This window comes from Dermacentor albipictus, chromosome 1, assembly GCF_038994185.2.
Source record: "Dermacentor albipictus isolate Rhodes 1998 colony chromosome 1, USDA_Dalb.pri_finalv2, whole genome shotgun sequence".
Taxonomy (NCBI): Eukaryota; Metazoa; Arthropoda; class Arachnida; order Ixodida; family Ixodidae; genus Dermacentor; species Dermacentor albipictus.
In genome coordinates this window covers 109844146-109869968 of record NC_091821.1, presented here as the reverse complement: position 1 = coordinate 109869968, position 25823 = coordinate 109844146, and the positions used below count along the sequence as shown (strand labels likewise).

Below are 25823 nucleotides of genomic sequence, written 5' to 3'. Positions count from 1 at the left end.
AGCCCGTGAAGGTATAAAGGTTGAGCCCGTGCCGAGGAACATCCACCCAATATATAACGAAGGTCGCAGAAGAGCGCGGGCTAGAACCATCCTTCGACGAATCGATCCTTACGGGGCAGACGCATTCTTCGTCGACGCCGCCAAATATGGCAGCGGAGACAGGTTTGCAATCACGGTCGTTGACGCGCGCGGTACACTTATCAGCGCCGCATCAATTTACGCTAAACACGCGAATGAGGCGGAGGAAACCGCGATAGCCTTGGCTCTTCAAGCCGCAAAATGCCCAGCGACCATTTTCTCCGACTCGCGCACGGCGGTTAGGGCTTTCTCGTCCGCTCTAGTCTGTAAATACGCAGCCGACATCGTCAACAGATCCTTTCGTATTACTACGCGAGAACACATTGGAGGTCATACATTAGCGTGGTTCCCGGCGCACATGAACGATGTAACTAACCAAGCGGGTTGCAACCCTAACGAGCGGGCCAACTGCCTGGCGCGTGAATTCACGAACCGCGCCCGAGATAACGGTCCGGCTCTCCCGCAGGATTGCTCCTTCACAGATAATCTTACGACCTTTCATGAAATTACATCACATTACAGACTAAGCAGAAGAAAATTCCCTCCCCCCAGCCCGAAACTCAACAGGGCTCAGGCTGTTACTTTCAGACTTTTACAGACGAGATCCTACTTCACCCCTAGAGCGCTGAGTTGGATAGACCCGAACTTCCCGCAATCGTGCTCCAAATGCGGTCACGCGTGCTGCTCCTTCGACCACATGCTCTGGCTGTGCCCGTACAACGCGGGCTCCGACTTTCATAACTAGTCCAAGTGGGACGCCTTGCTGAAGAGCTCGGATTTCACAAACCAACTACAGGTCGTCCAGAGGGCCCGCGACGTCGCGGAGAGTCACCACCTCCCTGTCCCGTCGTGGGCGGAGCCACCAACTTGATCGGGGAGCCTTCGGTCCCCCCAATCGAGTTCCTCAGGACACTCTTAATAAAGTTCTTGTCACTGTCACTGTCTCAGACTTAAATAATAACAGAGTTCAAACCTGAAAATGATGTAATTTTTCGGCGCAGCTGTGCACTACCTCCTGGACCGGCTCAGGAAAGACGTTTGAAACATACCCGATGCGGAAAAGTGGTGTTAAAGTCGCTAAGAAAGACTTGGCTTTAAATAATAAACATTAATGAATTTGTGCCATGGCAGGATTCAAACGGAGGGCCCCGAGCACAAGAGCTCGTTTTTACTTAGTCGGCTTACGCATATAGTTTAATTAACACTGCCACTGCAGCTACGGGTCATACACTTCGTGTAATATTCTAACACGTTGCTATCGCATTAATTGCTTCTGCTGTATGGCGAAACTGAATATTTTCTTTTCTTTGTAATGGCGTAGTAAGTTGAAGTATATTTGTAGGTGCTCGCAGGTGTGAAGCAAGTTAGAGAGCGGTTAAAGTAGGGCATGCAAGCTTACAGGCTGCATGTACAACGCCCAGAAGGTTCCGGGTGTAAGCGTTGGAGCTCGTCCATGTGCGGTAAGCTTCTGTGTCAGCTTCCGGTATCTCCGCCTGGAAAACACAACGCTCGTGCAAGGTCCGCCTGCGTCACGGCACAGATCCAGACAAGGAAAGCGTGAGCAACACATTAAATCTAAGGCATAAACAGACGCGACGAGACACTCCATGCATGGAGCTGTGTTTGTTTTGCCTTTACTTGTGTTCATGACTTTATTGCGCTAATTATGTACATAGTCATAGACACATGGGCATCCTCTTCAGGCTTTAACTGTCACTTGAAGCATGCAGAACGCAGAATTTTGCACCCTTAGGTGACTTGCATACCTTGGCCGAATGATGCCGATAGCATCGCGTTCTTTTTTTGCTCGTAAGTGATAGTGACCTTGCTTTCACTCCTTGATAGATGGATTCAGTAAGCGAGTGTGCCTGAAGAAAAAAATTCAGCTTACAAGCATGGAAAAGCCGCAACGGTTGCATGATGGTTAAATAATTCCCGCGTAAGTAGGTAATAACAATAAATAAACTCCAGCAATCCGACATATTAACATGCGGTGACTTTATGCAGCTTAGAACGACAAAAAGTAAGTTGAGCTCGGGATAAAAAGCACGTCTTCAGGCTTCGTATATCAATAGTAGTAGAAGCGCGTGCGTTATCCCCAGCCTTCGATTATCTTACATAAAGATGAAATATCGTGCCTAAACAGTTATCTTTCGCGTTGGCCGGCGAGTGTCCCTGATTGACAGTTAGCGCTGCCTCTCTTGAGCATGCGCAGATAAGTTTTGTGTCTACCTTCTTTTCCCGTACTGTGCCAGCCTTCAGTTGATAGTCGACTTTTGTGTACTCAGTTTCCCTCTTCTTGTGCCCTTGTCTGCATGCATAACTTCGAACATGCACTCTTATGAGCTGATTTTCTTTTTCTTCACCCACCACAGTGACTCAGTGGCTACGACGTTGCGCTGCTGAGGTCACGCGTTCGATTCCTAGTCGCGACGATCGCAGTCCAATGGGTGCGGCATGCAAACACGCTCGTGTACCATGAATTCGGTACACCCGCCGTGGTTGCTCAGTGGCTATGGTGTTGGGCTGCTGAGCACGAGGTCGCGGGATCGAATCCCGGCCACGGCGGCCGCATTTCGATGGGGGCGAAATGCGAAAACACCCGTGTGCTTAGATTTAGGTGCACGTTAAAGAACCCCAGGTGGTCAAAATTTCCGGAGTCCTCCACTACGGCGTGCCTCATAATCAGAAAGTGGTTTTGGCACGTAAAACGCCAAATATTATTATGAATTCGGTACATTTCAGAGAACCCCAGTTGGCCAAGTATGTCCGAATCCCTCCGCTACGGCGTCCGTTCTAAACCACTGTGCAGCTTCGGGACGTTAAGCCTGACAATATCAGATCTTTCTTCCTTATACCCGATATAGTCTATGGACTATTAACTTGAACTGTGTCGGCCCATATTCATACTCAGACAGATAGCGGGAACGCGCTGTGACATAGCGACACTTTGCTGGAGGACAGCAAAGAAAACCATCAGCTGACTGCATGCTGCACGATCTTGCAATGACTGGAGGGAATTTCCGTAGCGCCCTTTTGCACGTGCGAGGAAGCTGATTCAGCGCGTCATCCCTGGCCGTGCGGGGAGGCCTTCGGGCGCCCTTGAGGCAGTGCACGACCGCGCGGCCCAATGATCTGGGCTGCGCAGTCATGGTGGCGGCGCGTCGCCGGAGCGTCGCAGCCCCCTCTCTATTAGCATCGGCATTCCGGCCGGGCGAGGAGCGCGCAACGGTGCCGACCGAGCAGCGGCGGCGGCGGCCGACCCTCACCCGGAAGAAGCCCGGGCGAACTGGCAGGACCACTTTTGCCTTTTTCGGCCGCTGGCCCCCCCCCTCCCGATCGTCGTCGCCCGCAAGGCCAAGGCCAGATTGGGGCAAGCCCGCTGCTCGGCCGCCCGCCGTCAGCACGACCGGCCGCGGCTCGGATGCGATGGTCCAGCAGGCGCAGGAGTCCTCACTCAGCGCCTATCAGCCGCGCCATCGAGCCTCGGTGAAATATCATCGCGATCCGGGCCGCCCTTATCTGAAGGTCAACCAACCGGCGGCCCTTGCCTCCGCGGCGCGGCGCAAGTCGAGCGCCCAGAGGCGATAGGTTCGCTGCGGCTCCGCGAGCACACGCCGCCGCCACTACCACCATGGCCCGAACCCGGCTGCTGCCCTGGCTGCTGGCGGCGCTCGCCTGCCTCGCCGGTGAGTGACGCTCGTCTTGTACTACTGCCGGGGCACTACCCAACTGGGCACCGCCACAGCGACAAGCTCTGGCTTTGCCTGCTGCACGTAGTGCCTGAAAGTCAGTCTGCACGTGGCCTTATACGGAGGCCCGAGCATGTTTGTATAGTATACGCCACCTATGTGGGGAAAGCAATATAGCGGTTAAGTCGTGCTTTACAACTTCGATGTGGGGTTATCCTACAAGAGCTGAGACAAGTGTGTCCGCAGACGCGAAGTCTTCTTGAGAACGACCCTTGTTTCGTCTGATGCGCGTGTCCTGTCAATCGAGCGCGTAACCACGTGCTGTAAACGCGTTAAAGCATGGTTTTGTAGCGCCTTTTGGCGGCATCGGTCAGCGTTAATGAAAGCGCCCACAATGGTGCACCGTGTTGTCACTCACGTGTGCGGTGCAGACACGTGTAACGCCACATGAGAGACACCCCGAAGTGTGATGCTTAGGTATACGTGTCAGCCAGCAGCTTTACGTTGACGCGACTCAGTCAATTCAAACCATGCTCAGTTCGTTAGCTAATGATGGCATTTTAAATTATTAGTACACGTAAGTGATGGTTGGCTCCATGCGAAGATCTGCTATAGAAAAGGCACTCCCCGTTAATAACTGCTGATTTCCACCAAAGAACTTGCACCAATAGCAGTATTTCGGTACGAAAAGGCGTCATGGGCTCCAATACTGCCCCGATATCTGTCCGCGTTTACATCCACCGTGTACTTTGCGTTTATCGTAGCCGAGGTGTACTTAGCGTTTCCTTCCCAATTCAAATTTTGTCTCAACATGGTATTGAAAGAAAACTAGTGCCGATGGATATACAGGAGAAAAAAAAATGACGCAATCTGGGCTTATACAGGCGTCTTCTAAACCTTTTATTTATGACAGTGAATGGCTCTCGCCAAGCCAATGCCTCCTTTTCTTTTTCTTGTTGTTATCCAGTTAGCAAAAAGGATTCTAGACATGATGCTGTGTCTACCAAAGAACGCAGCTTTAGCGCGCACTGCAGAGAGGCATGGTACGTAATAACGGGAGCTCGAAGTATACCAGCAGCTGTTGTGATTGTACGTTATTTTGTGGCTGAAATTGGCGCCAAAGGAGCGACGAAGGCGGGGCCGTCCGGCAATACCGGTACAAGCAGTAGCGAATGTCGTGTATACTGGTTGGGACGCCATTCAACGTTTGACACGTTGTCAGTCACTGACCCTTATGAAACGATACTAGTTGCAACTGTGCTGAACTAGGACAGCTACGACTTTGCCCACTTGAATTCGGTGCTCGGCACTTTCGCCCAGCATGTTTAGCCCACATGTAAGACCGCACCTCATGCGGCTGTTTTCGTTAACCACAACAGCTACTGGTATACTTCCAGCTCCCGTTATTACGTATTCCGTGCAGTTAGACTTCTTTCTTCTCGGCCGTCGTAGCGCGTTGTCTATTTCAAGTCCAAGGCAGAGCGGTGTATGTAGTTGTATAACAAATGTTGCACACCGTAGCTGCGCTCGAATGTTGCGCACCGACATAAGTACAGCGTAAGCTCTGGATTTGTGTTGCACCCGATAATAGTCTTCTCTAGTCACCGTCCTTCCTCGGCCAAGCTGCTTTCAAGCGTGGCCTCTGTAATTGTTCGCAGCCGCACGCCACGACCGTTGAGCCGCGTTCTAAGCTCTGTCGATGTCGCGTGTTATTTATTCAGGAATGCCTGTACGGGCATCTCGAACGTGAATGCTGAGCGCTGTAGCGTGTCGAGCGTCTCGAAATCCGTCCTGCAAGCGTCTTGGCACCCTCCGTTCCTCTGCTTCGTGTCTAGACGTCGACTACGACGATAGAAAACAGGACGAAGGAGGGAGGGGGGGGGGGGGGAGAGGATAGCTCCGTAGGCGAATTTCCTGCGCCTGCAGCGGAAACCAGCGGGCTTAGAGCCACTATCGTTTCTCACCCGCCGCTATCTGTATTTTTCTGCTGCAGAGGGCCGCGAACTCCAGTATATGCTGCGAAAGGGACGACGCTCTTCTTAACAGTGAGCGGCGTGTTGAAAATTTTGCTTGCGTCAACTGTCCTTAGCTCTGCGGGCCTTTATGATGGGCTTTTCGAACTTGATGGTGCGATATAGTTATAATTTAGAGAAATCGATAATCGTCGTTTATTATTATTCTTTTTGTTCCCGAAATATCACTTCGATGGCATACACCGATCTGCTGACACAGCGCCGTAGTTCACAACTTCACCCGTGCTTATTGAGGCAACATTTTGATGGCGGTGCGCCACATTTTTCTCGCTTACTCGTCCGCGTGTCCCGCGACAGAGCTAGCACAGTATGCGCATGCACTCAAGTGCGTGCACGCGAGCCTGCAGTGTGATGCGATAGCGCTGGATACGTGTGGCAGCTGTACGCGATAGCGCGCGTCGCGGTCCCTCTGGCCGCGTCTGGAGCAGCGTGAGCAAACTGCAGATGCTGCTCCGGTTTCTTCGACGGAAAAAACAACCGAATTTCCAAGATGTCGGCGCCTCCTTTATTTTTTCTACGAGGTTTTACGCGCCAGAACCGCGATCTGATTGAGGCACGCCGTAGTGGGGGACTCCGGAAATTTTGGCCACTTGGGCTTCTTTAAAGTGCACCTAGATCCAAGTACACGGGTGCTTTCGCATTTAGCTCCCATCGAAATGTGGTCGCCGTGGCCGGGATTCGATCTGCGACCTCGTGCTTAGCAGCCCAACATCATAGCCACTAAGCAACCGTGGCGCGGGTGCCGCCATTATTAACAATTCAGATCAGCGGCGCCTCATTTGACGGCGTCGACGAGCTTGGTGAGTGATTATAAAACCCGCCCTCATGCTGCTTACAAGCGTTTATGAAGTCCCGGCTATTGATTGGTTAATTGGTTAATTCATTAACTCAGTCACCGACGAAACACCGATTCTTAAAAAAAAATTGATACAAATGAAGGGCGTGGGTGATAACTCTGAATAAATATCTACCCAACTGATAAATACCTGGTCGAACCTCAGCATACAGCCTGATTTTCATGAGCCCCATAGCAGTGTTCCATCATTGCCAAAAATTATTGTCATGTAGTTTCACAACGTGAAAGCGCGCTACAGTTGTCTCGTTACATTATTATCGTGCAGATGGATTATCCGCAATCATCATCTGTTGCACTTACACGTTCATATTGTTTAAATGGTCTTTTTTTTATCACTCGTTCTCAAGAATCGCAGTTGAAGTAAACATATTAGTCAAGGTTGTTCGTCTACTGTTGGTGCTTCAGATGGCCTGCGATGCTTTAAGCTGACTCTAAAACGTCAATTCCAAAACAGACTCTGCCTCTATAGCTGACGCAAATTCGGGATGCATATAGCCGGTGTTTCAGCGAACAATCTAAATTTAAAAAAAAAATTGCCTGTGGCAGATAGCACAATTATAGTCCATGAGCTGGCCTACTAGAAGAGGCGGACATGCACAAAAAATTTAAATGCATAATTCACCAATTAAGTTTTAACTAATCACCTTATGGCACATATTGCAATTTGTTAATAATAGCAAGTGTCGCTGCACGGCATATCCACTTGAAAAGAATTGTGGATGACACCATCTACGAGACATGCGCCGTCAAACTTGCGGTAAAAGTAAGTGCACCGTCATTCCACTTACTTTCTTAACAAAATGTCTATTTATGCATTGAAGCACAAAAGGTAACTGGAACGCCACTGCGATTCTCTGCGAAGTTCGAGAATTAGTATCTCGAAACTGGTGTCATCCTGAGAATTCGTTCCAGGTGGGTCCGCCTTGTGAACTCCCGGGCTGGAATTTGTAAATTGCAATATGTGCCATATATATACAGCAATTAGTTAAAAGCTGTATTACTGATTTTTGTTAATCATGCATTAATTATGCATGATTTGTTAATTATGCATTTCAATTTCTTTTTGCAAGTAATGTGCGCCTCTTCAAGTATGCCAGCTCATGGACTATAATTGTGCTATCTCTGCCACAGGCAATTTTCGAAAGTGTTCGCTGAAACACCGGGTATATTGAACAGATGATATGCTATATCTGGCGACAGATACTTTGAAGACCCACTGTGATGGTGTCCCTGAAATATGGTCCTTTCCTGAATAATCTGGCAAATCACTGGCACTCAAGGTCGTCCAGACGCCTCATAATGAGTGTAGCAGTGCCTTTTTCCTGGCTTCTCTTTGCCGACAAGTTCCCCTTCCGTATGATAAGCTTCTTGTCCTGTTTTAAGACTCTCCACTCTGTGCACCGTTTCTGCGTAACTGTTTCACAGTTATAGTTCACGCGTAATTCTCGCCTATTAGCCCAGAGAACGAGCTGCAGGGGCACTGCGAGCGCCGCTCGCATGACGTCATGGCAAGGACTCACTCGCACATGTCGTCTGCTACAGTTCGGGCAGTGGCGGGCGCTTTTTGCAGTGTTTATTTTTTTTGTTCGCTCTCGTTAGCTATGCTGGTACACTTATGACGGTCTTCTCAAATATATTTTTTACGATGTCCTCGTTCGTCAAAATTTATTGAAGGAGCTTATTTCCTAGGCAACAATATATTTATCAAAGGCAACGTTACAGTGACGCCTGACGGAGCCGAGTCCACAGCGGTGTGGGTTTTTCGTGTACAGTTCTACGCTCTACAGCAGTGGCTCACGTGGATAATAAAAACACATAATCGTGAAAACATGGGATGAAACAATCCAGTTAAGTAGCCATACTTGCGTCGTACAACTAGCGTGTAACAAACGCTGGCTATATATGACTTTTACAACAGTTACTTTGATTTTAACCCGCTAGAACTTGTTTTCTCGCGACGAGTACAGTTCATGGTAAAATATAGAATTTTCTCATTTATTCACAGAAACTTTCGGCAGTATGCAAGGAATAAACAATTCTGCAGTCATAGATTCTGCCAGTGTCGTTTGCGTTTTGAACTGCTTATCAATATTACGCCGTCTTTCACGGGTAATCTTAAGCGGCGGTAACTTGAAGTAAAGCCAATTGAGGCTTTAAACTGTTTACCGCTCGCGGAAAGGCATGGAACAATATTTATTCCCTTTTCAGTGCAACATACTAGCCCTACTCAGTTTTGAAATTTACAGGTGCTTGTTGCTTGGAGAACAGTTGTGAAGGATCTGCTTGGCTAAACTGACACAGCTGCTCGGCGCAACCTTTTGGGCGAAATGTGCCTTTCAGGCCGTATGGTTCCAGACAGCAAGAAGCCGAAGCTTCATTCATTAGTGGTATGAGACACATTGAAGATATCAGCATTCACCGAAGAAGATAAACAGAAAATCAAGTGAATTCATGAGGCGCTTGCATATAGTATCTTCTTTATGAGGCGGGTGTAGGAGCTGGTCTGATGGACTGACGAAGGAAATGGTTCTCAGTTCGTATAATTAAACACCACTGTAGTTCGAGACATCATGATGCAGACGGTAGTTAGATTTTCCTGTTCCAGGCAGCCTAAGCGGTGCTCTAGTGACTCGAGTATAACGTATGTATTCCAATTGGCGCTGTAAAAGAACTGCTTCATGGTTTCGATTCGAAGTTGTAGTGAACAAATGAGTTTCGCCTACAATACCTGCCTCAACGTAACGCCATAACGACAGTCAGTTGCTTCTATTGACGTTCTTTGCGGGCAACCAGCCTTCACAAACTTTGTGAAAATCACTATAGTTATCTGTGCGTGTGTGTGTGTGTGACTGTATGTGTTAAGTGTTCATCTCTGTATGCGTAATAATCATCATCCAGCACCTGGAGTATATAACATGTCAGGCAAGCAGCGAGGCTAACATTTCCCGCATACCATTGAAGCTTGCATCTCTCTCTCTCTCTCTGTCCATTGCGGGATGTATCAGCCATATTGTCGATAAAAGCCACTGCAGGCCACGTGTCAGAAACAAGTCAGAAGAAGAAATGCTTGAGCAGACGCCTTAAGAAGAGGCATCGTGCACAGCCATGCCAAAATAATGGCTGTGCGCGCACCCCAGTGTATGGGAATACATGAACCACTACTGAAGGAGGAAAAGAAAACCATATGAAACATTCGATCGCTTGTAATGGCTTGGCTCTTTTCTTTTGGGTGATTGCAATACCATGCATGACGCGTCGTCGTGTTAACTGTCATGAACAATGCATTTTCTGGGGGGCTGTTTCCGAGAACGCTGAAAGTAGAAGCACTTTTTTTTTTCGTACAAACATTCACCCCTAGCTTTTCCATTTACGGATAATTACAGTCCCCACATTTGAATAGAACAACTCACCAGAGCAATATGAAGTTTGAAGAGAGCTTCGCAGGCAGTATCTTATTCTAACATACCGATTTAACGTAAAGTTTACACCAAATACCAAGAATACTGTTCCCTTTAAAGCGAAATATCTGACATAACTGAATGCTAAATGAAGGTTATACGTTTACAATGAAGCACCATACAAACTTTCCCTGTGCAGAATTTGAAAACATTACTTTTTGCACAAAATTTATGGACAGACGCGGCGCACATCTACGTTGAAACGCGTTACCTTCGACAGTCATCATGAGGTTGGTTTTGTCGATTTTTTTACGCAAACTTTATGGACAGACCCCTACACCTCTACATGGCTTACAATATCCTCGCAGCAAATTTTCTCTATTCACGCAGTTTCGAAGAAGCTGCAGTTGAAGCGTGACAGCAGATAGCAGCCAAAGTACCTTTGAAAAAGTACGGCAGGCACGCCCAGTACTCTGAGCATGTACGAAGCGAACGAGCGCGCGCGGCAGCCGAGTGAGCCGGAGCGAGCGGCGTCCTGGCCGTGACGTCACTCACGAGAGGGCTCCACCCCAATTTCTTGCCCCTAATAGGGAAATCAGTGCTAGGGGGTAGAACTCGAAAAATTAGCTCGGCGGCATGAACAGCAGGCGTGGTCACGTAGCTTATTGTTTTCCTTCTCTCCTTAATCTGGAACGCAGTGCAGTTGTTTTTAGAATAAAGAATAAAAAAGAACGGTGAAGGCGATACGTTTAACCTCGCGTAGTCCATGCCAAAGCCTTACGCCTCTTTTTCGGGCTTTTCAGAAAGCATCAGGGAATTTTCGTCCAAGGACCATGTCCTATATGTGCAAGATAAATATAGGAACGAGAGGAAACTGTATCGCCACACTTATCTCTCTTGGCGCGTTCAAGTCAGGCACTCAGCTTTTCTGAACAGCCAGTAGCTTTTTGGCAAGAGTCGTACTGAAGAAGAGGACATGTCGCCACCTTGAGCTCGTGTCTTGCTCGCAATCCCGTAGCATTTTCGCAGCACATGTCAAGCCTACATCGCAACTATAGACGGCAGAAACTGCTTTCTCCGACGCTTTCACGATGCAAAAGAGACGCAGTAGTTTAAAGTGAACTGTTTCTGTTTTGGGAGGTTCCAAGATGACCTGTCCCTGAACCTTGTTCTATCGTAAATAGGACAGCTGCTTTCAATTCCACCATGTTCTCAATATTAGTTACGCCATGTGACACGTGCCGCGAACTGTCTTGCATTTTAGTTTCAAGCGATAGGAGATGGTTATTGCCTTGGGGACGAGACTGCGCTGTTCGAACTCGGGCGATGGGGTAAATGTTTCACTGCCCCTGCCATTCTCGACCATATCCACAGCGCGTGCACCGAGGAATACCTCAGGGGCCCCCTCGCGCGGGTCACAATTTATACAAGCGCTAAACCGATGAAAAAACTGTGCAAGCTAGCTGTCCATACCATGTTTCTAAGCAAAGAGTTTCGCACTGCTAAGCGAGAAACTTACCGCATACTTCTGAGTATGTGTCATGTGTGCGGTCCCTCAGCCTCGAAAATTATTTCATCTGCCAAATACCGCAAAAGTGATTTGCTTGCGATATTCAGTAGGCTTCGTACAGCCGAGCTTCCCTCCAATTTTATATGCATCGATTTGTGTTGTACTCCTACTTGTTCTAATGCATGCAAGATACCGTCAGCCAGTGTTCACTTAGTTAGAGAGATACCGGATAAACTTCGAAAAAGTTTAATAAACCGCTGACCCAATAAAGATTAAAGGGACTCTAAAAGAGGCCGTAAGTTTAAACTGATAAAATTGGTTTTCAAAATTCGATTTTTTCGATGCCAAATACTTAGCGTATGTGTCGCGGCAAATCTTGGTTGATATTTGGACGGTGCCACGTACCACGGTTAAGTGGTCTTTTCTACATGGTTTAGCCCATTTGTTAATTGAGAGAACCTGAAAAAAAAAGCCGCGGATAGTAGTACCCCGAGTTTAAATTAATATATATATGTGCATATATATATATATATGTATATATATGTATATGTATTTTTCATTTGTGATGAAACATTTACTCAAAGGTAGTTATATAGGAGGCCACGAGTAGGTCCCCAGTCAGCTCGTTGCCGTATACTGTGCCATGTCCTCCCCAAAGTGAAACCTATGATATTGGCGGCCGCAGCAGGGAACGCCGCCAAGTGTCCGTCTAGCACAGCTCGTGTGAAATGCCATGAAAGCTGCCTCCAGACTGCAGGAATCCTGACGTCGTCCATGGCTATTGTCTGATGCTGAAGCAAGGTGCCACGCGCATGCGCGACGGGCACATTGTTGCCCGTCGTGTACTATGTCTCTGCGCTGCCCTGGTCCGCTGGCGGTCCCCCGAGGAGGAGTCATGCGCCTTTGCGACCTTATCAGCTGCTTGCAGCCCTGTACATATCTTGGCCGATCGGCTTGAGTGCCGGGAGACCCCTTGACCAGAGGGCTGTGCGGTCCCTTTCAGGGCACGTTCCAGATAACGAGGTGATATCGCGTATCGAGAATCCATAAGCCGAGAGTTCTGTCTTTAAACATGCCTGCTTCATTGAAGGGACAGTCACACTGATGCACTGGCATCCTCCTCTTGAAACAGACGCAAGTGTTCATGCGTTTGTACGGCACTCACATTGATACGCCACTAGGCATAATCGCACGAGATGCTTATTATGCTGCTGAGGTCAATCAAATTTCTTCATAGGCGGCTGCATTCCGATGCCGGCGGAAGGCGAAAACGCTGCGTTTCAATAGTATGCACTGTAATTCTGAGCGATCTGAAGTAGACAGAACGTGAGCCATGTTTATGGCTTCGACTTTGCCAATTGAAGCATACTCTAAAGATTTCTGCGTTTTCTCACAGGGATACAAAATGAGCACTTGTGATTTCGGCGTTATGCGTCACTTTATACAGCTGTAGTACGTGCGCCCTCCACATATTGCCCGGAAAACAGTTGCCCTTCGTCCTGTTTTCCTCTTCTCACAAGACGAATTAACGCTTTTTTTCTGTCTTACGGTCACTTTTTATAAAACAAACATAATGAATGTGGGAAAGCTGAACAGCCTTTGTACAGCTTGCATCATATATAGTATTTCGTGAGCAGCACGCTGAAAACAAGCTGGTCTAACGAGGCACGATAGGTTAGCTCGGATCTTTCTGAATATTCTGTCCGGTACGTGTAAGCAAAACTGTTCATTGAAATATGCCAGTGCACTGAAAAGTCAGTCACGCCGGGTTGTTAGGACAAAACCTCGTTGTTGAACTGCACGGTATGACGAATTTTCTGTGATATCCTTTTTTTTATGCTGCTCAGATGTTGAAGATGGAGAGAACTGTGAACAGCGTCGGTAATGCGCTTGAAGTATGCGAACAGTATAAAAGCGATAACATATTTTTCTACCATATCTGTACTCCACTTTTAGAGCTCGATCGCCAAGTGTCGCTTTCGGAGTCGATAATGATCTGACATATTGGCACAGTTCAATTCAGTGGCTGCCAAAGGCGCTGAGATAAGCGACAGACGGCGTTTTCAGTGACAAGCTGCACGCGAGCTATATATGTATTTCGACGATTGTATATTTATTACCTCCAGCCCAAATTCATTTTTGGAGCTCATCAGAACACGACAAATGAGTCTCAAACTGATGAAAGATTTCAAATTAAACACCGTGTGACAGTGCTTGATAAAAGAGCACTGCATGCGGTCTTTCTCGACGCCCGAAAAGCCACCAATCACATGTGATCGGCTTGCTTTACGTAGGACACGCTGAGAAATATAGTTATACACCTACAGGTGCTGTTAAACAGTATTATATCAAGTTGTTGTAAACTCAAGCGGGTATCGTAGAATCCCACATCTTTCACCGGTCTCGCTAGGTGTCATTAAGAGCTCTCAATAGCAATGCTTGCGCTCTGTCGGCCAAACTGTACGTTGTGAATACCAGCAAAATCGTATTCGTACGAAGTCCTGAGCGATACATGCTCTGCGCGCGTTATGAAGAATGCCCGACGACGAAAATGAAGGTTGAGGCGCAGGGGCGTATGTAGGCCCTGGGGGGGGGGGGGGTCTAGTGCACGCGGCAGTGGCGAAGATGACTACGACAGTGGCCAACAGTGGGAGGAAGCTCTTTATCTGTAGGAAAAGGTGGCGATGACGGCGACTAAGTATTCCATCGTTGTGGGAAACAAAGTGACGAATTCCATCGACGTGCCTCTATGACGTTTGTCCTAAAAAAACGATTTCAACTACGCATGTCTGCTTCAGAATACGGAAGTACTGAACTCTGCGTGCCATCTCGGTGTCTAGCCTTTTGTCGGGTGCTTGATTCCTGAGGATTAAGCACATATCTCTGCGCCTCTCGTGCGTCGTTTGGAGCGAGGGCATGTTAGAACAGCGTGCCGCGGGCAGTGGAAGCACAGGCAGTGCGGATGAAGCGAATAATGAAGTGGGGGGACGGAGCCACTAATTCCTCTTCGTTGTCGCACACTCCTTCATTAACCTTCAGGTTCGTTTGCACCGCTCGAAAAAGCAGTCACAAAGACTGCGCCTTGTAGCTCACCTGCAGCATCGTTTTTTAATGCTGACTGAATAAATGATCTGCTACCTCGCGTAACTCAGTTACTGCTGTGCGTGAGAGAGAGAGAAGGAGAGAACGAACGCAAGCACACTCTTTCACGTATAGCAATGGCGTTTATTATTAGCGTATTTCTGACGTCGTTGATACTTTCTCTACCAATAATAGCCAGACCGTCTTTTATATCTAAAACAAGAAACAGCGGGTAGCACGGTACAGGTATGGACACCATAAAAGTCACCGGCCCTGTACGTCACACAGGCATATGTGCCACGAGCGTGAGAGTTTGTCTTCAGTCCTTCTATCCCCTGCTCTATGCGCTGTTGCTGTAATTTCAGACAATCGCATATGCTTCTTCACGCCTATGTTTGTCACTCTGAGGCGTTAACCTCTTCCGCGAAGGTATCGCAGCCAGTGGAACCGACAGCGTTCAACAACGGAAAATAGAACGCTATCGGTGAACGGCACGAACGTGTCGCTCAAGTGCAAATATAGCGTTGTGTAGGGTGCTGCAACTTCCACGCAACTGTTCGGAAAGTTTGCTTACCGTGAGAGGCTTGCTTGTCCATGCCTGTAGCCACCGCAGCGATTGTCGGAACACCGTTCGCAGGCTAACCAAAGACACTGCCCCCGTGCTAACAACGGTAAAAACAATATCTTCTTTGCCGCATTTTTTGTTGTCCGAATGGCTCCTTAGAGCTTCCATGCGACGATATGTTGCGTGGACCATATACAATGTATAAGATTGGTTGATTTCGGTGCTGTAAATGTATGTGAGTGATTTTATCAGATTCAAAGAAACTCTTCATCGTACCATGAATAAGCCTACCATAGATCTATACCATAGCTCCAAGGTCTATACCAAGCCTACCATATATATATATATATATATATATATATATATATATATATATATATATATATATATATATATATGGTAGGCTTGGTATAGACCTTGGAGCTATGGTATAGATCTATGGTAGGCTTATTCATGGTACGATGAAGAGTTTCTTTGAATCTGATAAAATCACTCACATACATTTACAGCACCGAAATCAACCAATCTTATACATTGTATATGGTCCACGCAACATACCGTCGCATGGAAGCTCTAAGGAGCCATTCGGACAACAAAAAATGCGGCAAAGAAGATATTGTTTTTACCGTTGTTAGCACGGGGGCAGCGTGTGTGTGTGTGTGTGTGTGTGTGTGTGTGTGTGTGTGTGTGTGTGTGTGTGTGTGTGTGTGTGTGTGTGTGTGTGTGTGTGTGTGTATATATATATATATATATATATATATATATATATATATATATATATATATATATATATAATGTGTGTGTGTGTGTGTGTGTGTGTGTGTGTGTGTGTGTTTCTGTGTGTACTCTAGAAAAATATTAGGGTGCCATAGTATACCCACCGGGACGCCTAGAAAAGGGCAAGTAAGGCTACACGAGTAAAAGGAAAGTGCTATTCTTCTTTTTACAAGTATGCAACTGAAGAAATAAAGGGTTTATCAAGCCAACAAATGCGATGACCAAAGATTGCTTAAAGAGGGAAAGTAAGGAAAGTAAGCATGGAAGTAAGGTTGCGATTGCAGATACATTTGTAATTGAGATATAAATTTATATCGAACTCAGTTTTGTTCCCGCATTGTAATATTCTTCTTTTCGTCTTCTTTTTTTTTTTCGCTCTACGTTAAAATACCTCCGCCATCGATCCCTCAGCTGCACTCTTAAAAGCGACGGTGCGGCTAAAACACTTCTAAAAGGCACAGTACATTTGCGCTTTCCTTGGCGTTGTTGGCCGTTGACTTTTCGTTCATAAACACGTAAATCATACGCGATCTTGCTGAGATGTGGGAAAACTGTGGGATCAACAAACGCCACAAAGAGACGGGCAGAGGATGAAAGAGCTGAAGCACGGACAATTCGCGTTTGCGTCTCGTCGCACGAACTGAGGATGCGCCTCGTCGGGGCCGTGTCAGCGCGACAGCGGCGCTGGCGGGCTCCGAAAACACTTGTCGGTAAGTGGTCCCGATTAGCGGCACCCACGCGGCAGCGCCGTCGCGGGGGAAGCCACGCGCCCCAAAGCGGGCCACTTTCGCCGCGCTCTTCCCGGGAGCGGTGGCCGCGCTGCAGGCGGGCCCTGCGAACCGGCATTGCTCGTTTCTCGGCCGCACACTTGAACTCGCTTTCGGCAGCGCGCGCCAGAGAAACGAGTTTCGCGGCCGTCGTCTTCATTAAACGGCAGCGAGCAAAACAAAGAACCGTGACTGCACGCGGGTCAAGGCGTTTCGTCATTGCGTGATACTCGCGCCAGGAGGAGCTTCAACGAGACCAGTGTGCACGCCTTCCGTCGGGCCCGACGCGCCTGCCCCCCCCCCCCCCCCCCTTTATTTTTTATGGCGAAAGCGTCGTGCCGTCTCGGTGTGCAACCGTTTGCTCGATGAAGTATACGCGTGCTCGACGATAACGCTTGCTTGGCGATAATGGGCTCGATTAGGCATACACATGTTTCTGGCCTCGCACTGATGGCGCTTGACTGTTCCTATCACGTGAAGTGTTGCGAGTGTCAACGACGAGCTGCCTGTGAGTAGTGCGATTCGCCGCCTTGCGAGGTGTGAAGCGAAAGACCGACAGAGAGACAATTCACAGAAATGCAATCGCGGTAGCTTAGCGGCTATGGCGTAGCGCTGCATGAGCTCGAGGGTTCAATCCCGGCCGCGATCGAACCCGGATTTCCACGGAGACGAATATAAAAAAAACTCTCGTGTACTTAGATATAAGTGCACGCGTTAAATAACCCTAGGTGGTCGAAATTATTCGGGAGTCCCCCACTGCAACGTGCCTCAAATCAGATCGTGGTTTTGGCACGTAAAACCCCAGAATTTAATATAATTTCCGAAATGCAATCTAATTGATCGCAATGCTTAGAAGCAGCGCCTTTATTAACGCAAGCACGTTTGGAATATGCTTCTTCGTTGGATCCGCACGTTCTTTATTGGATTTCAGTGCATAGGCACAAAATTGCACAACATTCAGTCAAATGTCATAGGCACAAAATTGATGGGCTGTTTGGTGAAACATCCGCACGCACTAATAGCGTAATGGAAGCCTCTGTCAGGCATGTAAAGCGATTTTTGCTTCAGTTCGGTAATGGGTTGCTGGGTTCGCAACATGCATGAAAAAGGCAAATGGTGGGCCCACCTTCCTCTCGAAAGGGCGACAGCGCGTGGCAACGTTCGTGAAGTTCCTGATACGACAAGCGCGTCGACAAGGGGCCACTCGCCCCCACCCCCCTCCCTCCCTCCTTCCCCCGTTTGAAAGCGGGCACTGTCGGCTGCACACTAGCTAATAATAATAAAAAAACATCTTGGGCCAAGTTTTCTTTCTGATTAGTGGTCACGTAATTAACGCATTTTATATCACGCATCGCCTGCTTGATCAGCCAAGATCGTTTTTCGTGCCTTATGTTGTGCCATTACCACAAGCCCGGATTCCGAATCTGCAAGATGCAGAATCTATCCTGCGAGCGCCCTAATTCTCCCTTGAAAAGGCAAGATGCTGAGCCGTCAGGCAGCGGTGTCCTGCGGGAGAAGCGGAGAAGCCTCGGCGAGCCGCAAGTTTGGACGTGTCAGCGTGTGCCAGACAGCCCGGCGCCGCGCCTCCCTTTGCCTGGAGGTCACCGCGCGCGCGAACTTTGAACCGGGTGGCCAGCGCGGTCGCTGGTTGGACCCCTCGGACGACCGTCGTGTGCTGACTTTGTATTGGGCCGTTTGAGTGACAATGGTTCCTCGGGGATTATAAAAGCAGCGACACGCCGCCTGAAAAACAGGATCTGCCGACCCCACCGGGAGAGAGTGTCGCTCCCGACTGGGGTGAGATGTGTAACGCGTTTTCGCCGGACGTCGTCGTGCGAGAACAGTCGCGTTTGTTGTGAGCACTCGGCCCCAGTGCCGACCCGTTCATGTCCTGTATGATAACCTGTATATAATGTATAAAGTCCCTTTTGTTATTCTCATCGACGCCAGGCTCGGAGTCATCGCTACCAACGCTCTGTCACGAAACGGGTGACGAGCGCTACGGGACCACAAAGCCGTAATCGTGGTGCAGCGGTACAAGTTCGTAACACTGGTGGCAGCGGTGGGATGTCGTAACACTGGATGGCAGCTACGGGATTGACCGGCATCAGCTACCTCGGCGCGGTGAGTGCCTGAAGTTTACCTCAAACACCAGACTTTCTCTGACACAGGTTATAGTAGCTTAGGGAAGGATTTGGTGTTGCATTGTGATAACCTTGAGTGTTTCAAGCCTAGTAAGAGTGTTTTGGAAACCAGGGGATGCTGAGGGGGTAAACAGGGCAGTGTGTGAAATACTTGCATATGTCTTACTAGTAGTGTTATAGTAGCGTACGGCAGGTATATTCAAAAAGGGTAAACAGCAGGAGGACAGTGTGAACGATGGAGAAGTACAAGGTGAAGGAACTTCTCGAAATTTGTGAGGAGTTGGGCATTGAGTTGGGCTCAACCAAAAGAAAGAATGCGATCCTTGAGGTCATGAGGACTGGAGACGTAACGGCTGAGGAAGCCGCAGAGGCCTGGGCGGATATCAATGAACGTCGCGAGGAGGAAAAGAGGGAGAAGGAACGTTGCGAAGAGGAAAGGAAAGAAAAGGAACGTCGCGAGGAGGAAAAGAGGGAGAAGGAACGTTGCGTGGAGGAAAGGAGAGAGATTCGTGAGCACGAGCTTAAAATGAAAGAGTTGGAGACCCGAAATAACTCGCCAGCGCCTAGTCTCACTTCTAACGGTCCAAGAATACGCGATCAACTTCCACCCTTTGTCGTCGGAGAGGATATGGCCAAATACCTCGTGAAATTTGAGCACGTCTGCGAACGGAATAGCATTGAGCGATCCCTTTGGGCACAGAATCTGTTAGCCTTGCTTCCTGGGGAGGCATCAGACGTAATAACTTGCTTATCGAAAGAGGCGTTTGAGAGCTACAGTGATGTGAAGGAAGCGCTACTGCGGAAGTACAAATTGTCGCCCGAAGCTTTCCGGCAGAGGTTCCGGTATGCAAAAAAGGGCAAGGAGTCGAATGTTGACTTCGCGTTTCGTCTAAAAGCCGACTTGGTGGAATGGCTGAAGGGCGAAGAGGTTTACGACGACCGCGACAAAATTGTCGAATGCATCGCGTTGGAGCAGTTCTACCGTTGCATTGATGAGGATGTCCGGCTCTGGCTGCAAGATAGGCTAAAGGAGGTTAAGCTAAACAAGGCAGCAGAGTTAGCGGAAGAGTATTACACACGCCGCAGCTTGCACAGCAAGGCAGTGCGCGTAGAAAAAGCTGATAGGAGAGATTGGTTTTCCGGGAAGCCCGACGAACGGAAGCAAATCACGCGTCGCGAGTTTCGGGACGACGAATCCCTTACCAAAGAAACTGTAAGGGAAGGACAGAATGCATCTCAGAATGATGACGATGGTCCGAAACAGCGAAACGAAATGACGCGTTCTTTTGAAAAACGGAAACCGTTAACCTGCTACAATTGCAAAAAGCAAGGGCACATCGCTGCAAGCTGCCCAGAGAGAATTGCTTTTGCAACGATACAGGAAACTCACAAAAACATACGTCTATTGGAGCCCTATGTGCAGGAAATTAAGGTAAACGGCAAGAAGTGCCGAGCACTGCGGGACTCTGCAGCAACTATGGACGTTGTTCACCCGTCTTTCGTCTCCTCGAGTGATTTTACGGGAGAGTGCGTTAGGATACGGCAAGTGGCCGAGAAGGAGAGTGTCTGTTTACCGATCGCAACGGTTATCATTGAAGGAGAATTTGGGAAACTTAACACCGAAGCCGCTGTGTCAGCCGCCCTCCCGGAGCAATTTTCCTACCTCTTCTCAAATAGCTCGGAGCAGCTGCTGAGGGATCAGGGCAAATCATTCTTTGCCGACGTGGCGTACATGGCCCCCACGCGATCCAAAGCGCGCCCGCTGTCGAGGGAACTTGACTTAGCGTCGGTGAGCGAAAGGCGGTGCGGCACACGGACCGATCACGGTAACTTGAGTGGCGAGCAGTCACGGGAGAGGCAGAGCTCAGACGCTGGCCTAGACGAGCGGGTCCTGGAAGTGAGTGGGAGTGACGCGTGCAGTGCTAGCCGCGATATAGACGCGACGCCGCAATTAGGCGACGCGGGCTCCACACTCGCTCCGGTTTCCGCCAGCCGGCAGGAGCAGGCTGCAGTTGAAAGAGAAAGTCTGATTCGCGAGCAACAGGAAGATTGTTCACTAGCCGATCTGAGGAAGGGCGTCAAACGGGGAGTGAAAAAAAAGGGGGTTTCATTTGGCAAAGAATCTGGCTTATCGTACCGCCGCTACACGGATAAGCAGGGTCGCAAATATAAGCAGCTTCGGATTCCGCGAAAATATCGCCGGGAAAAATGAATGACCTCATTTGCTTCCTCAGAAGTATGTTTTCGGTCCAAGCGATTTCAAGGGGACCATTCTATTTGTCATTATTATTGATGATTAATAATTGTTTCTATTTTGTTGTGTTGTTGATTTGAAAACTGATTGTTTGAGCCTTGTGTGCTAGATCGTACACCTGCCTCTTGTTGCAGCGGGAGCAAAAAGAGGGATAGCAATTTAGTTAGGTTGATTTGAATTATGGCCTTGTCTGGTGTTTGACGGGAGACAGAGGGCACTTGTTCGTGTTGGGTGTTGCCTTTTGCCGGTCGGTTTTGCAAGCTGCAGAACGACCAAGCGGGACCAGTGGCGAGAAGCAAGGTCTTAGGAACGACCCGAGCGGAGCTGGTCAAGGTGCCTTGGCGACGACGCGGTGAGCAGAGCTCCTGTCCTGGCGAGTCGGACCTGGGCACGTGAAGTTACCTGGCGTCCCGACACTGGACGTGAACTTGGACGAGCCTGACGAACGTGCGCGCCTGGCATCCGAGCCACGTGGAGGCAGCTCGTCTTCCCGGCGCCTTATCTGAGGGCGGGGATGCTGTTGTGCCATTACCACAAGCCCGGATTCCGAATCTGCAAGATGCAGAATCTATCCTGCGAGCGCCCTAATTCTCCCTTGAAAAGGCAAGATGCTGAGCCGTCAGGCAGCGGTGTCCTGCGGGAGAAGCGGAGAAGCCTCGGCGAGCCGCAAGTTTGGACGTGTCAGCGTGTGCCAGACAGCCCGGCGCCGCGCCTCCCTTTGCCTGGAGGTCACCGCGCGCGCGAACTTTGAACCGGGTGGCCAGCGCGGTCGCTGGTTGGACCCCTCGGACGACCGTCGTGTGCTGACTTTGTATTGGGCCGTTTGAGTGACAATGGTTCCTCGGGGATTATAAAAGCAGCGACACGCCGCCTGAAAAACAGGATCTGCCGACCCCACCGGGAGAGAGTGTCGCTCCCGACTGGGGTGAGATGTGTAACGCGTTTTCGCCGGACGTCGTCGTGCGAGAACAGTCGCGTTTGTTGTGAGCACTCGGCCCCAGTGCCGACCCGTTCATGTCCTGTATGATAACCTGTATATAATGTATAAAGTCCCTTTTGTTATTCTCATCGACGCCAGGCTCGGAGTCATCGCTACCAACGCTCTGTCACGAAACGGGTGACGAGCGCTACGGGACCACAAAGCCGTAATCGTGGTGCAGCGGTACAAGTTCGTAACACTTACCGCGACGCGCTGTAGCAGACGACGTGCGGCCGGACGGTTCTCTGAAGTGCGAGCCGCTTGCGGGATGCACGCCTGCATTGCAGAGGAGGACACTGCTGGATGGCTCTCGCCAAAACAAGCTGTAGATTACGACACATTTTTCTGCCTCTTTTATTGCAATGACATTTCGCAATGTATCTCTCTCTCACACACGCGCGCACACGCATGTGCACACGCATGCGCACAAACACACGCAGGTACTCACGCACGCACGAGCGTGCGAAGTCGTGTAAGGAGCCTAAGGCGCACATACGGAAACAAACATTTCGTTAGACATTTCATTAATTGTGGTTTTGTACATGCAGCTGCGTTACGTACGACTTGTAACCACCGAATCCAAATACGATATATATATATATATATATATATATATATATATATATATATATATATATATATATATATTGTGACGAAGAAGATCGACAGGCTAAAAAGCTCCGTTGCCATCGCGTAGCTCATCCCCAGTTCGTTCACTGGCTGCGCCCTAGCTGCTGCTGTCGCGTTGGTGACCCCTGGCCTCATCTTCAATATTTGACACGACGGACGACTCCACTTATCTTGCCGCTCTCGAGCCATCGCCTCGTCAGTCACTGCCGCGTTCTTTTACGCCAGCTATTGCCAGTGACCTTACGTCGACGCAGCGCGATGAACTTCTTAACTTGCTCGAAGGCTTCTCTTCTTCCTTTGACTGCCAAGCAACATCCCTCGGCAGCACAACGACTGTCTCGCACACCATGAACACTGGGAGCCATGCGCCCATTCGGCAGCGTCCCTACCGAGTATCGGCGACTGAAGGACGCGTTATCAATGACCAGGTGAACGTAATGCTGAAACGCGGTGTCATCCAGCCTTCTAGTAGTCCTTGGGCATCACCAGTCGTCCTAGTTAAAAAAAAAAAAAAGACGGCACCGTACGATTTTGCGTGGATTATCGAAGGCTTAACAAGATTACCCGAAAGGAAGTATACCCGTTGCCACGTATCGACGACGCCCTTGACTGTTTGCAAGGTGCGGAGTTTTTTTCCTCCTTAGATCTCCGCTCTAGCGACTGGCCGGTGCCCATGGCTGACGCTGACTGTTCTAAAACTGCGTTTGTAACACCAGACGGCTTGTATGAATTCACTGTAATGCCGTTCGGTCTGTGCAACGCGCCCGCCACTTTTGAACGCATGATGGACGACATCCTGCGAGGCCTGAAGTGGCACACTTGTCTCTGCTACCTCGACGACGCTGTAGTCTTTTCCCCTGATTTTCCAACTCATCTTCGCCGTTTACATCAAGTTTTTACCTGTCTCCGGAATGCTGGGCTCCAGCTTAACTTAAAAAAGTGCCTATTTGCAGCTCGAAAATTGACTGTATTAGGCCATGTTGTCTCCAAAGAAGGCATACTTCCTGATCCTGCTAAACTTCGCGCCGCATCCGAATTCCCGAAGCCCACTAACTTAAAAGCACTACGCAGCTTCATTGGCTTATGCTCCTATTTTCGACGTTTTGTTCGCAATTTCGCTACTGTGATCGCACCACTGAACCAACTCCTACAAGGCGACAATGAACTTTCTGCTTGATCGAAAGCCTCCGATGATGCCTTTACGACTCTTCGTCGCCTACTCACGTCTCCGCCGATCTTGCGCCATTTTGATCCAAGCGAAGCTACAGAACTTCACACTGACGCCAGTGATGTCGGCCTTGGTGCCGTGCTCGCACAGCGTCAGAACCCTAATGCCGAATACGTGGTCGCTTATGCCAGTTGTACACTCACAAAAACTGAGGTCAATTACTCAGTAACAGGAAAAGAGTGCCTGGCTATCGTATGGGCTCTTCAAAAATGTCGCCCATATCTCTATGGTCGACCCTTTGACGTGGTGACGGATCATCACGCTCTTTGCTGGTTCTCTAACCTCAAAGACCCGTCGGGCCGCCTCGCTCGGTGGGCCCTCCGAATTCAGGACTATGATATGCGTGTCGTCTATCGCTCTGGACGCAGGCACTCTGACGCCGATGCCCTCTCGCGCTCCCCACTTACTTCAGACACCAGTGCTTTTACCTACAAACCTGATATCTCACCGCTTGCATCCTGGACATGGCCTCAGAGCAACGTAAAGACCCATGGACCATCATGATATCCGACTTTTTGTCAAATCCTCCGGCAGCTTCGGCACCTCGAGCGATCCGCCGACAGGCGCAGCATTTCACCATCCGCGACGGACTTTTGTACCGCCGCAACTACCACAATGACGGCCACACATGGCTCTTAGTAGTGCCCCGCCACCTTCGACAAGATTTATGCTCCGCTTTTCACTTTGATCCGCAGTGTGGTCACGGCGGAGTGTCGAAAACCTACACATGGCTTCGCCTACGATATTATTGGCGAGGGATGTACAACTTCGTCCACAAATACGTACGCTCCTGCATTGCCTGCCAACGCCGCAAATGTGTCCCGCATTTCTCCATCGCACCTCTCCAGCCGCTTCCCTGCCCAGCTCAGCCATTCGAGTGTGTCGGCATTGATTTATACGGGCCTCTTCCATCTACTGGCTCCGGCAACCGATGGATTGTTGTCGCCGTAGATCATTTGGCACGATATGCCGAAACCGCCGCCTTGCCTGCCGCATCAGCAAAAGACGTCGCCTCATTCATTCTGAACAACTTTGTTCTCCGCCATGGCGCACCCCGTGAACTGCTGAGCGATCGGGGTCGCATATTCCTCTCGGACGTCCTGCAGTCACTTATATCTGAATGCCAAATTAATCACCGCACTACTACTGCTTATCATCCACAAACCAATGGCTTAACAGAACGATTCAACAGAACTCTTGGTGACATGCTATCAATGTATGTTGCGTCTGACCACTCCAACTGGGATCTTGTACTTCCATTCGTCACATACGCCTATAACACTGCCTCTCAAGCCACTACCTGATTCTCACCATTCTTTCCGCTTTACGGCCGCCATCCCTCCAGCACCATTGATACGGTTCTCCCCTACCGGCCGGACCCTGCTGAGTGCTCACTTGTTTCTACGGTCGCTCAGTACGCCGAGAAATGCCGACAACTGGCCCGTTCTTTGACGTCTGCTCAACAGTGCCGCCAAAAAGAGCGCCATGATCTAAGCCCACCCCCTCACCCCTTCCCTATAGACTGACTCGTGTGGCTCATACCCAGTAACCAGTTCGTTCACTGGCTGAGTCTAGCTGCTGCTGCCGCCTTGGTCGCTGCTTCTCTAGGACCCGAATAAACCCCCTTTACAATATATATATATATATATATATATATATATATATATACACACACACACACACACAAGGAAAGAGACAGATGGCGTACAGCTTGCAACGCTGATACACCCGAAAACCGTCAGCGCTCAGTGCTGCCCCTGGAGCCCAAATTACGCAGTTTCATCGCGACATTTTCAAGTTTTCATTTTTTTATCTATTGCTCTTCCCGGTT

The 25823-nt window shown here is 49.2% G+C and overlaps 1 protein-coding gene across 2 annotated transcripts in view; it reads left to right on the top strand.

The window, feature by feature from the left end:
• Positions 1-3098: 3098 nt before the first annotated feature.
• Mtp (microsomal triacylglycerol transfer protein) overlaps positions 3099-25823 on the top strand; it is a 64912-nt gene continuing 42187 nt past the window's right edge. The window contains exon 1 of one of the 2 annotated variants that reach the window (XM_065439427.2): positions 3099-3767. In XM_065439427.2, coding sequence (XP_065295499.1) covers positions 3713-3767 — 55 coding nt within the window. In that variant the 5' untranslated portion in view covers positions 3099-3712. The remainder of the gene's footprint in view (positions 3768-25823) is intronic. The other variant, XM_065439428.1, reaches the window with a different exon arrangement.